The 13,195-nt window shown below is 41.6% G+C and overlaps 3 protein-coding genes across 3 annotated transcripts; all 3 read right to left on the minus strand.

Moving 5' to 3' along the window:
• Nucleotides 1-158: 158 nt before the first annotated feature.
• Nucleotides 159-4,859, minus strand: YCF1 (ATP-binding cassette glutathione S-conjugate transporter YCF1; the record flags this gene model as incomplete). The annotated part of the gene is made up of 1 exon (XM_018880672.1): nt 159-4,859. One exon carries the CDS (start codon nt 4,857-4,859, stop codon nt 159-161), a length of 4,701 nt encoding a protein of 1,566 aa, XP_018738468.1.
• A 1,275-nt stretch (nt 4,860-6,134) lies between these two features.
• On the minus strand, nt 6,135-7,727 carry AWJ20_3642 (uncharacterized protein; the record flags this gene model as incomplete). The annotated part of the gene is made up of 1 exon (XM_018880673.1): nt 6,135-7,727. The coding sequence occupies one exon, from the start codon at nt 7,725-7,727 to the stop codon at nt 6,135-6,137; it is 1,593 nt and encodes a 530-aa protein (XP_018738469.1).
• A 752-nt stretch (nt 7,728-8,479) lies between these two features.
• On the minus strand, nt 8,480-12,893 carry SPT6 (chromatin-remodeling histone chaperone SPT6; the record flags this gene model as incomplete). The annotated part of the gene is made up of 2 exons (XM_018880674.1): nt 8,480-12,664; nt 12,717-12,893. 2 exons carry the CDS (start codon nt 12,891-12,893, stop codon nt 8,480-8,482), a joined length of 4,362 nt encoding a protein of 1,453 aa, XP_018738470.1.
• Nucleotides 12,894-13,195: the final 302 nt, after the last annotated feature.

A 13,195-nucleotide genomic window follows, 5' to 3' on the forward strand; every position in this document is an offset into this window, starting at 1 on the left:
AATTTTCTCTTTAATTACATTCAAATACAGTAGAGCCAATGTGAATCAGTCTTTAGAACGTTAAATATTAATTCTGGATGGTGCAATCAAGCTAATTTTCTAATTACAATTCAATTAATTATTATATGCTAATGTCAAATTTTTATTTTCTCGGAAGATCATTCCTCGACAAAGCCTCCTTGCTTACAGAGCGAGAAGAACATCGAGTCTTTATTCTGCAAGAGTTTTTCAGGAGAATCAAACTCTGCCACCTCACCCGCACTTAGGACAACGATTCGATCGCTGTCCATAATGGTATTGAGACGATGAGCAATGGTTAGAATCGTTCGGTCATTAAACTCGTTCCTAATTGTCTCCTGGATGACATGGTCTGTTTCCACATCGACTGCAGCCGTAGCTTCATCAAGAACTAAGACCTTCGACGGTGTTAATAATGCTCTAGCAAGACACATCAGCTGTCTTTGTCCAACCGAGAGATTGGATCCACCCTCGTTGACTTTAGATTCAAGGCCATCTGACATTGCCTGAACATGGGTCTTGAGATGCGAAAGTTCAAGCACTCTCCATAGCTCTGTGTCATCATGTACGCCTTCTGGATCGATATTATCCCGAATGGTACCCTCAAATGCCTGTGAATCTTGGGGGATGATAGAAAGTCTGTGTCTCAGGTCACGCAGACCGATCAAGCTGGTGTCGACAGAGTCAATGTCGATATGACCGCCAGCAGCTTCAATGATTCTAAATAATGCTAAAGTCAACGATGATTTTCCTGCACCAGTTCTTCCCACGATACCTATCTTCTCTCTAGGTTTAATATCTAAATTGATGTTCTTCAACACCAAGGGAAGGCCGGGCCTGTATCTAACTGAATAATCGTTAAACACAACAGCACCTTCAGTGGGCCAAGTAGCAGCTGGTCGGTTGTTCTCAATGACTTCAGGAGCCTCGCTATCGAGACGACTGTACTCTAATATACGTTCAACCGACACTATATTAGTCTCCACCTCCACTGTCATACGAACAATCCAATTTAATGATTGAGTAATTTGAAGAGCATATGACATAGCCAAGCCAATAATACCAGCTGTTAATCTTCCTGTGGGCAAAGTGCCAATACCTAATCCGGCAGCAGCCAAGATAATAAACGAACCAATGAATTCAAGACGAACTGCAAGCCATCTATTAGCACTAATAGTAGGATAGTAAGCCTTCAGGTTAATATCCAGTCTGCTTTCATTGATGAAACTGAATCTAGTCTGTTGGTCATAGGCACGAACTGTACTGATACCACCAAGAGTCTCTTGAAAGTGCGCATAAATGGGACTCTTGGAAACACTGTCCAATCTCTTTAGTTCACGCGAGGTACGGAGATAGTATCTCTGGTAATAGACGTACAGTGCGCCTAGTGGAACAACGAACAACAAGAACTGGGGAGTTGAAAACGTAATAACAAGAAGTGTGTACAACACTTTGACGGAGTTCGCAAAGAACTGCGAAAACGTTCTAGCAAGGATTTGATCAACACGATAGACATCATTGGAAAATCTGTTAATGATACGTCCAAGGGGAGTGGTCTCGAAAAACGACATTGGTGCTCTAATAACAGCATTTAGCATACCATCATGCAGCTTCTTGGCACTATGAATAGCACAGTAAATCATCAAAACTACAGTTTGGATAAGCATGAGGAAAGCTGAACCAATACCAAAAGCTGCATAGATACCAAGGTACATACCAACATGGGGGTTGGTGTGGGAACCGGTATTAACTTCTGACCAGTGCTTAAGCCAAACATTACCTCCAACTGACAATCCAGTGGATACCAACAGCATAACCAAAAACGTAAGAACACCAAAAATATTTGAGGCCTTGGCATATTCGATATATACATCCCACTTAACTTTACCTTGCTCAGAATGCTCCTTGTTCTCTTCCTTATCACCATCTTCATCGTCAATACTTGGCTTCGTAAAACTAGCGATACTGGCTCTACGTAAAGTATGGGTACTTTCACGGCGTCTCTTCTTGTCTAGAATATGAGTCAAATTCAGTTCACTGGGAGCTGCTGAAGGAACAGCAGATGAGGGCTCACTTGAGCCTTCTTCCAGAGCAGTTCGAGAACTAGCATCACTGACAGTGGCACGAGGCTTCTTGCCAAAATCGGATATCAATGAGTAAATGGCGCCCTTAGTGCTCATAACTTCAGCAAGCTCTCCAGACTCAACAATACGACCAGCAGACAACATTGTAATAGTATCAGCTTGAGAAAGAACCGGAATAGAGTTGGTTGCAAGGACGATACTCTTGCTAGCCAACAAACCCTCAGGTCCCAAGACATTATCAATAATATGACGTCCAACGTGCTCGTCAACAGCAGAGAGGGGGTCATCTAAGAGGTACACATCAGCACGAGCATAAACAGAACGAGCCAAACTAAGTCTAGCTTTTTGGCCACCGGACAAAGAAATACCCTTCTCACCTACTTGGGTCTCATCACCCTTGGGCAAAATAGCAAAATCATCAGTCAAAGCACAGGCTTCTACAGTCTTCTGATAGAATTCTGGATCAAACTTGCATCCAAACAAAATATTTTCTTTCACAGTAGCATTCATAATCCAAGGAACTTGGGCAACATAAGCGACCTTTCCTTTTACAGTGACGTGACCCTCGGCTTTGTAGAGATCACCTAGGATAGCTTGCAAAAGGGATGACTTGCCTGCACCGACACGACCAACAACACATGCTAATTCACCTTTCTTGGCACTGAAGTTGATATTAGCTAGAGCAATCTTATACTCAGGCTTGCGCTCCCAGAGGAAGGTACCAGCCTTGACCATGACAGCTTCCTCGCCCATCTGGTTAGCCCTGGGGAGTCTGTCAACAGCATCTGGTTGAAGTTCCTCAGAAGTCAAGAACGAAGTCAATCTTCCAATAGCAACAGAAGCTTCAACCATAGCACTGACAACCATTGGAATAACAGCCAATGGAAAACTGAGAAGGTTAAACAAGGTTAATGCTGGGAACACAATATCAGTAGTGAGAGGACGATCTTGAGTAAAAACGAATAGAGCAAAGGTTGAGCAAGAAACAAAGAAAGGAGCACAATTCCACAAAAAAGAAGTTGCAGCCGAGAACAAACCAATTTCCTTGAGGGTAACCAATTCCAGGTCATTACGAACATGGTTTAATTTTGAAATGAACGGTAATTCCCATCCATAAAGTTTCAAACTCTTCACATTGGTCAAAATCTCAGAGGTGAGTCTAGTTCTTTGATCCTTATTCTTCATTTGACGCTTCTGTAACTCTTTCTGAATGTTTGCCAAGTATGAGTTGATAGGAATCATAATAACCATGACGGCTACACCTGCCCACATTGAGTTTCCGAGAATATTATACAAACTAACCAAACAAAGAATGATTTGGAAGGGTCCAGACCAGATTGTCTGGCCATATTGACAAAGATCTTGCAATCGTTGTGTATCAACTGACATCAAATTCACAATATCACCAGTTGACTTTTGCGATCTGTCTTCGTTGGAAAGCACCAAAGATTTCTTGAAAATAGCAGAGGTCAAACTAGACTTCAGTCTCATACCAGTTCCAAAGGCTCTCTGAAAGTACTGGTGAAGGGCAATAGTCTGCATCACTGAAACAATAAACATGGCAGCTGCAATGGCAAAGCCCTTACTCAAAGGCACAGTTCCAGCTTCAGAAGAATTATAATCATTCACAAATTGAATTAAAAGTCTTAACAACTGAGGCTGTGTGAAAGAAAGGATATCTTGAATCGCTTTGAAAACTCCACCTACCATAAATGTGCCTCCAAACGCTCGGGCAAGAGCTTTAGTTAATGAAGGGTTCGTTTTCTTTTGGACTTCACGATTCCAGTACTTTTCAAACTTATCAGCAGTCTTAGTAGTAGCATTTGATGCGGGAAGAGGTGGCAAGTCTTCCTCAGTAAGATAAGCCTTGTAACCTTGCTTCATCAAAGGCGTCATCCAAGTGAATGTCAACTGCGCAAAAATATCAGCTTTTTCTTCTGGACTCTTTTGCTCAAGTTCATCTAACAAAACGTCACAAGAATATCTGTAACGGTGAAACAATCTTTCGACAAACAAAATATTTATACCGTTAATAGCAGCAAGCACAAATAGAACACTGTAAGTCCTGGTGTGGGGATCAGCGAAGGAGTCACTAATATACAAATCATAAATCTTGAAGACAAGCATGACAGGCGACAATAACCAATAAAACAGCAGGACACCGTTTGGAATATTGGTTCTGGAGTTTTCAATAACATGCAGTGAGAAGGCAACGCCCAAAGAAACCACTGAAATGATCGGGGACAAAACAGCGATATCTTGCAATGGATCGCTTGATGACAATAAGCTGTAATAAGCAGCTATTAGATAAAGGACAATTTGGATACTAACAAGAGTCAGCTTTGTAACAAACTTCCAATCCCATCGGGTCGACATTGGCTTTTGCTTTAAAAGCTGATGAACTTGGTAACTTCCCAATGTTAACAACAGTAAGTTTGGAAAATTCAATACAACACCATCAACAAAGCAAGGTGTCAAACTGAATTGAGACTCAGATACAGGGCCCCATCCCTGAGGGTCTTTACAAAGAAAACATTTGGATACAATGTCGCCAGCCAAGGAACCTACTGATGAGGTGACACCAGCCAGGAAACTACTTTGATCGGTCGACTCAGAGACCAACGCCAATTGGGCATTGGCCACTTCGTAGTCCACAAAGTGATTTATTCCGTGGGACAAACCCATACTTCGAGAACTGCAAAACCAATGAGATCCTAGATCAGCTGTTAGATACCATTTCCAGATATTACGGTTCATCCTAGAACCTTCCTGCCAACAATGGCGCGAAATTTTTCGCGACAGAAATATCGACTTACACAGACTATTTGAGATAACTTGAATATATAAAGCAAGCCACTTGAATAGAATATCTTTCACAAAGTTCAAATTTTGAACTCTGGTCCTGAAATTTTAATTCGGGACTATTCCTATTCTTTACTTCCTCCCCCTTTGTAAGCTTATTTCCTCAATCAGTATCCTACTGTGTAGCAATCAACGTTGCTCAACACAAGCTTCAACCAACAAAAATATCCAACTAAGATAAGTGTTCGAGGTAACACACTATATAATTAAATATATCAGTTTCTACTCCTGATCTCGTCAAGCTTTATCAATTGAAAAATAGCCACTTTAAGTGCTTATAAATACAACACTGAAACGAGAATCGGGGTTAGGCATCCCTCATTATGCTGGAAGATAGCAGGTGATCTGCAGAAAAGTGTTCATCTACAAGTGCCGTGGCTTAGGTGGGGGTAATTCATGTGGGATGGATTAAAATCGGCCAGAGATCCAACTACAATACTACACACATCTGTATATCACGTACAATTATTGTCAATTAGTCTGGAACTATAAGCTCAAAGGTCCCTATGTTCTATTGATAAGAATATTCTCGTCAATGCTATGAAATAACTTTATGATTAGGATCGTGCCTTGAATTGAATGTCCCTTTAACATGCATGGACGGCCCAAGTTGGAAGGTTCGCGTTGAAAAATCCGCACGGACACCGAAAGGGATGCAGGTGTTGATATCCGTTTTCTTATATCTCCCCACTGGTACACTGGTACCACCGTATCGATAGAGCTAGCAATATTTGAAAGGACTGTTGCATACCAATAAAAATGTTAGGGTCGTTTAGATAAATAAAAAAGGCAGCACAGCTAGGACCCATATTTCTCATTATTCAATTCTCATATTTAAATCCCACGTTTTTTTTGCTACATGCAAACAACCCCCATCTTGAGAGCGCCTGTCTCTATTGCTTTTCTTTTCACTTTTATTAAACTCCGCATATTGATCCTAACTGGCAATTTTCTTACCAGCCACACTGCATGCTGCGCGCCACGCGTTACTACGAATGTCCGAGTATCGAAATGAATCGGTTACTAGTACCTGCCGTTGATGTGGCACAAATAAAGGTCTTATCTTATCAGGATCGCCAGCACCGGTCTATAATTAGCATTGAGAATAATAAATAATAAATATATAAATAATATGGTTTTGTAATGAAAAATGAAAAGAAATGACAGTTCTCAATTTCCTAAGTTGTCATTATGAGTATTTTGAGTTATTTGCCCGTCCGCATCGATTGAGATATCTGAAGCCATGACCACAGTCAAGGTTGGGATTGGTAAGGGTCCAGGCTCGGGTATAACCGTCACCTCATCAGTGTTATCAAAAGTAGCACTTCTCTTTGAGTGTAGTATCTGCCCTATATAAACACCTGGGGCAGTTAATGCAAACGGAATGGAGTCATGCGAATGTGAAGTGCCCCACGAATGTGATGTAAATTGCTGGGTATCATGCAAGTTAGATTGTAATCCAGGGTTCAAATGAGTATACAAATACGAGTGGCTTCTAAAAGGAGACCGTCTAGTGGGGATATCATTCAGCAGTGGAGTGATGTCACTGCTTTCTTCATTTAATTGATCTAGCATATTCTCATCCGAGTTGAGGTTGGTTTCATCCTGTGACGGTTCCGTTTCACTAGAATAAATAGCGCTACTCGAAGATGCTATTAACCACACACCAATGAACGTAAAAATACATCCTATAGCAAACATAAGTGAATGCCCGAGGTCATAATTATCATCGAAATCGTGAAAAACTACTTCTGATCCGATTATCACAGATATAGTGAAAAACCCAAAATGAACGGGTATCACTAGGGTAGAAGGAAAATGTTTCAATGCTCGGTTAAGGAAAAGTACTTGCAATGCTGCAGTGGATACTACAAAAAATGCAAGAATATAAGTGGTCGGAAGTTTTACAGCTCGACCAAAGTCATACCTCAAGAGACTGCTTAAAGATTTCGTTGACAGTGCTGTATATGCCCCTAACAATGCAACTAATAACACATTACCGAAAAGTATCCACAGTCTCGGGGATCTTGAGTCAACTTGGTTTGGGCCAACTCTATTTGAATCAGAATTCGAGAAGCTTGTAAACGTGGATGTCAGATCCGTAGAGATGTCATCTCTGTCAGCCAAAAGGCTAGATTCACTGGCTACGTTCTGACTTCTACCTTGCACCTCTCTTTTCCCTTTTTTTACAGGCTTTCCATTTTCATGATTGGATTTGAATCTATTGCGTAAAATGGCCACTAAGGCCAACATAAGCCCGATAGTAACAACAGCATAGATTCGAAACGAGGTCTGGTCCATGGCATCACGCAAGCCATCTAAAGGGTCCTCAACTGGTAACTCATCAGGTTCTTGAACTGAGAATATGACCAAGAGGATTCCCACAACCGAAAAAATTACCCCAATGATATCACGTTGTTTCAATCTCTCGTGGAAGAAAACCGGAGCAATGACACAGTTTGACAGCAAGGCAAAGACTCCTAACGGAGATACAACTGAGGGAGGAGCAATCCCATAAGCCAGAAAGTTGCCACTTTCTCCAATTGTCATAATCACAACGCCGACCCACCAGATTCCATCACCTATAAATGAGGTGGATTTTGTACGCTGCCCGCCATTCAATCTCCGTTTTCTTTTATCCAATCTTACATGAGCGTATCGTTGTATATTTAGAGCAACGCTAATCAAAATATTGCCACATATAGCAACAATGATTCCTACCAAAGGATAGATCCTAACTGGATCAGAGTCGGAATGGGACATTGAAGTCAGCGTCTATGGACAATTAAGCATGGAGATGGTGAAACTAAGATTTTCAAACAGCGCATAGGCCACCAATTCAATTGGCAGGAGATGAAGGCAAATCAGAATGACTGCCACAAACAATACGGGCTAACTGACACTCTTCAATTATATGAAAGGAGATCTGGGATAATACCTGTTTCTCCGACGCCCCTTGACAGGAACAGATAAGAATTCTAGGAAAAAAGGGGTAGCACGGCGCTACTTGCACGTGCTGCACGATAGTGCGACTCGATGCCCTCGGATTTGATAGAACTTGACACGATTTTCGACTTAGGTGAAAGAGGTTATTGACACCCTAAGTTTCAGCCTCTACTAGGAAACCAAGTGTTTCGAGTTAAAAGTATAGGCATCTTTTTTCAGGTGTGTAAGAGAATAATATTAGCTGGTACGTTACAGCTCGTCAAGTGGCTGGTGTGCTAGGTTGGAGGAGCACACGAGACATTTAATTTTAGTGTTGCCTGTTGATCATTTATACGAATTTTAGAATGTAAAGAATAGAAATCCAATAGGAAGACCAGCCAGTGTGAGAGTATTGAGGACATTGGCGATATTGCGACCTCCCCTGAAATTCCCGCATATGGGAAGTTCCTAACCCACAAGCCTACCATTCCCATGCACGAAACTAGTCATTATTAGTAACACAATATATATATATAATAATAATAATACAAAATCAGAAACTATAAACAACTAAAAGTACTTTTCCATTTTTAACGCCTAGTTCCACCAGCAGCGACTCTGGACATAAAAATTTTCTTGAAACCATTACTCAAGGATGGAACATCGGCATAACTATTGTTCATGAGCTCAAAACCATTAGGAATGACCTTGACATTCCATGTTTGCACAGGCGTCTGTCTATTAGTCTTGAAACATAGCAGGAAATAACCCGGATGTTTGTGATCAAAGCAAAATGCATAGACAGATCGGTTGGCACTCGCATCAGTGTAAGCAGTCAACCATTTCTCAACCTCTGCGCGCGACCCTTTTTGAAACTTATCGCTGGCAACCATTTCATCAACCTTTCTGGCCATGGCTTGAACATGCATGATAATAAGTTCATCGAGATCACTGTATCTGGACTTGCCGACTTGAAGTGTCCTTCCGAGAGAATACTCGTTTGGCTTATCGAGCTCGACAACATCTAGATGCTGGAATAGCATTTCAGAGATCTTCCACGTTATGGCAATATGATCATTACCTCTGGATGAGGGTCGGATCACTAAATCACCGCGCTGGAGTGGGGCAAGATACTCTTCCGCTTGTTTGCTATTGAAGAGTCTGAACAAGGGATGCTTGATAATACGACTGGAACGCTTTTCTTGCTCCTGTTTAAGTTCAATCTTCCGCCTGTCAGCTTCTTCAGCAGCAACATTCCACTTCTTGTTGTCTCTACCCTTACTCCACTTGGCTTTGTCCAAAGCGGATTGAATATCCTTCTTCCTGGTACTAAGCTTAGCCGTGAAGTTTTTATAATCAATGTTCAAGATCACCGCTTGGATAGTTAGACCGAAAGTGAATAACTTGCTTGGATGGGAAATCGAAGTGTCATCAACCATATCGGGACCATCTACTTCACCTTCGATACCATTTGACAATTGAACAGTAAGGCCACGATCATTAGCACGACGAATAACAACAGGGACAACCATGTTGTTATGTAAACTTTGCTGAGTCTCACCAGTCAACATAGTGAAAATCTGATACTCAGTCAATGCTGCAAGTGATGCTCGTTTCTCTGAGAAATGATTATGGAGTTCCTCTCTAATCAATTCCAGAGTATGACTCTTCTTACGATTATACTTCTCCTCCAACTGCTCAGCGTATTGCTCGAGAATTAACTCGTTCAATTTTTCCAAGTCATCACTAAGAAGTTGAGCGATTACACCACCAGACGTATTCTCCAGCTGTACTAGATCCTCTTCATCCAGTTCCAATGCATCTGCAGCCATTTTACGTGCGAGATCATAATCTTCTGGGTGAATACGAGTTGCATCTAGTGGCTCGGTATCTTCATTTTTGAGAGTTCGCTTATCATATGCAATTCTTAGGAAGCTAGCACAGTTGAAGAAAATGTTTTTGGTTGTGATGTGCGCAGTGACAAGCTCAGCTCTATTTGCAATTTGACCTCCATGGCTTTGAATACTTTGCAGGATTCCTGATGCCTTACGTGGCCCCAATCCAGAAACATAAGGTAGCAAATTAGCCATGTACTGGTTTCGAACTACTTCGTTGACGTCCAAACCAACAAGATTAACGTAATCCACGAAAACTGAATCAATCGCCTCTTGGAATAATTCCTCAGGAAGTAGACTCTGCGATGGATGGATTGTAATGGCCGAAATTTCCTTGCCAAGCGCAGCGTATTCACACAATGGTGACTGAAGATAACGAGCTAAAGCAATAGAATAACGGCCTAACGTAGCTTGGTCTGGAAATTCAGTAAGAGCACGGTTGGAGTGCTGATATAGTCTTGCAACTTCATCTTGTACCCAGACAACTTGAAGAAGTGAATTATCAGCCTCATCAGCATCTCCACCAGGTACAAGCTCTTCTTCCTTTACAATGTCTTGAAGAATTTGAAAAAGCTTTGAACAATTCACTGTAAAACCAGCTATTCCGATAACATCAGGGGTCCGTCGCTTAACCAAATCAATGAACTGCTGACGGAACTCAACATGTCTAGGGTTTCCAAACTTAACAGACTCAACAGCCTGGCCCTCCTCGTCAACTAGAACTGCAACAACTGCATCTTTGCTAAAATCGCCCATACCGGGTGAAATAGCAAGAATTCTGGCTGTAGTACCAGCAACATAACCTGGTGGTTTGTATGGTGCCTGATTAAGTTTTTCGCCAAATGACTTCCTCAAATCAAAGTAAAGAGATCTCAAACAGTCCGTCTTAAGATCTTCTTTAATATTACGGCAGATAAGGGGGACGAACTTGCGGGAAGCCTCCTTAAGAACAATTCTACGGTTAGAATTCCAAGCAGCTGCAATATCAGAGACATTATCAGACATAAAGAAACGGGTGAGGATCTTTTCAAACAGAGTAGTCTTATAGTCTGGATAACTGATTCTCACAATAACCAAACCCTCTGTCTCCGCCTGAAGCATCCGTAGATACAAATCGGGTTTTAGACGAAGCTCATCAAATCCTCGGTTAATAGCATATTTGAAGTCAATATATGGACTGGCATCGTTGATCTTCTTACTTCCTTTATCCGTCAGAATAATATCAACTTTGGCTTGCTGGGCAAATTTATCACGTATACTCTTCCTGACTTTTGGATCATAAAAGATTTCTTCTGCTGCCATCGACCGCGCAGAATCAAGAATATATTCGGCAGTCATGCTTTCAGTCTCCTTTGTAGTTTGCTCGGCCAATTCTTCGGGTCTCTCTGGTGGGTCTTCAGAAAAGAAAAGCCTTTGATCGGACATGATGTTTTCACCCAAGTGATCGGCGGTGATAGAGAAAGCTCTTACAATGCTATAAATAGGACCCTCTCTGATTCTTTCAAATCTCGCAAATCTACTGTGGCGCTTAGTGGTAGTACCATTGCCATTCAGATTGTCCTCGTCAAACTTTGTAGTCGATATGTGATCTTTGATTTGTGAAGAATAACGGAATTGAAGATAATCTGTCAAATCTTGGTACTCAACCAAAGTCTTAGCTTGCTCAAACATTGATTCGAAGGCAGAGTCATGCACATCCAATGATTTGAACAAACGATCCACGGAGTTCTTTTTTTCCACCAATCCATGAAACTCAATGTCCAAGTGTACTATCTTCCATAAATCATCTAAACTTAACAGGTTATCAGTAGTAGTGGTAGAGCTGCTCGACTCATATGCATTCTCACGTTTAAGAGTTGAGTGTGTATAAATAAGATAATCACGACGATGAGTCCAAATAGTTGGAACCTCAAGATGGTCTCGAGAAACAAACTCAACAACTTTATGTACAGCCTTGATAAATGGTTCTCGAAGATATGGTTTCGCAATAAATACTAATGGTTTGGCAGCCACTAGCTTGTCAGCAACCCATTGCTGCTCAGCGGCAAAATCTTCTTCACCAAGGTTGTAGTCAAACTTCAAAACGGAGCGAAGCAGTTGGTATCTTTCAGGAATGTCCTTTATTCTAATGGCATTATCCTCATCAGTCAACAACCTTGCAGATAATTCACTTGGTTCAAAAACGTCCTTAAGCTCTGGTGCGCCAGACTTTTCTCTACCGCTTCCTTCGCGGCCGCCGTAGTCATTTTCTTCGCCACCTGAAAGCACAGCATCATCTTCACCTTCCAAAGCCCATTCATACTCTTCACCATCTCCAAATACTTCATAGATTTCACCAAGCTTGTCCTCGTCGATACCAGTTAGCTGACTGCTGAGTGCAGCAGGACCCCGAGAAGATTTTGTTGGTCGGCCTGTACGAATCTCTGCTTCTTCTTGACGACGAGCTTCCTCATCGGAGAATTCATCCTCCTCAATAAAGTCATCAAACTCATCAGCCGGTAACCGCGACCTGGTCTGCCCTAGATCCTCGTCATCTTCTGCACGATCTTCTTCTTCATCGGAAAATATATCCGTCAATCTTCGAGATGATCTTCCAGAGTCCTCATCAGCACCTTCGGCACGTTTCAATCGCTTGAATCTTTTTTCTTGTTCTCGTCGGTAACCACCAGTATTTTCCAACAACAAATCCAAATCATCTTGGTCTAATTCGTCATCATTTGCGTGACTGCTCCTCTCTCTGTCTTCAGCTTCATTGCCTTCGTCTGAAGATACCGAAGCAGTTGGTCTTCTTCTCTTCTTCTTCCTACGTTTTTTCGATGACTCTTCAACGTTTTCTTCTTCGTCCTCATCATCGTCATCAACAATGAATCCCTTTCGAACCTAATCATGTTAGTTTCTATATCTTGATAACTTATTGTACAAATGTACTTACTCTCTCCATTTCCTCTTCATCGTCCTCTTCTTCTTCTTCGGATGAATCATCGTTATCACCAACGCCAACATCGCTTCCGCTTCCTTCATCTTCTCCTTCTTCATCATGGCCTCGGTTGGATGCGTGGATTTCATCCTCATCATCGTCCATGTGATCTCGAAGTTTAGAATCACTCATTGTTGAATAAGAACTGGTCACTACCCTTTACTTCCTCAAAGTATTGGCTATTGTTTCTACACCAGGACCAGATCTTCTATTCTTTTCGGCCTTTGAAACGTCACCAAAAGATTAACAGCTTCAATGACTGCAACTTTCTGAGGACGTTGTGGAAGTGTTGGTTGTTTTCGCGATTGAAGAAGTAGAACAGGAAATGTTACCAAAATACCTAACCCATATGCGTTAAAGCGCGGGCATGCCAAGGTAGTTGTATATATAAGAATAACGTCTGCAGTGGTTATATATATTGCCTGATTATTGAA

This window comes from Sugiyamaella lignohabitans, chromosome B (assembly GCF_001640025.1).
Source record: "Sugiyamaella lignohabitans strain CBS 10342 chromosome B, complete sequence".
Classification (NCBI taxonomy): Eukaryota; Fungi; Ascomycota; class Dipodascomycetes; order Dipodascales; family Trichomonascaceae; genus Sugiyamaella; species Sugiyamaella lignohabitans.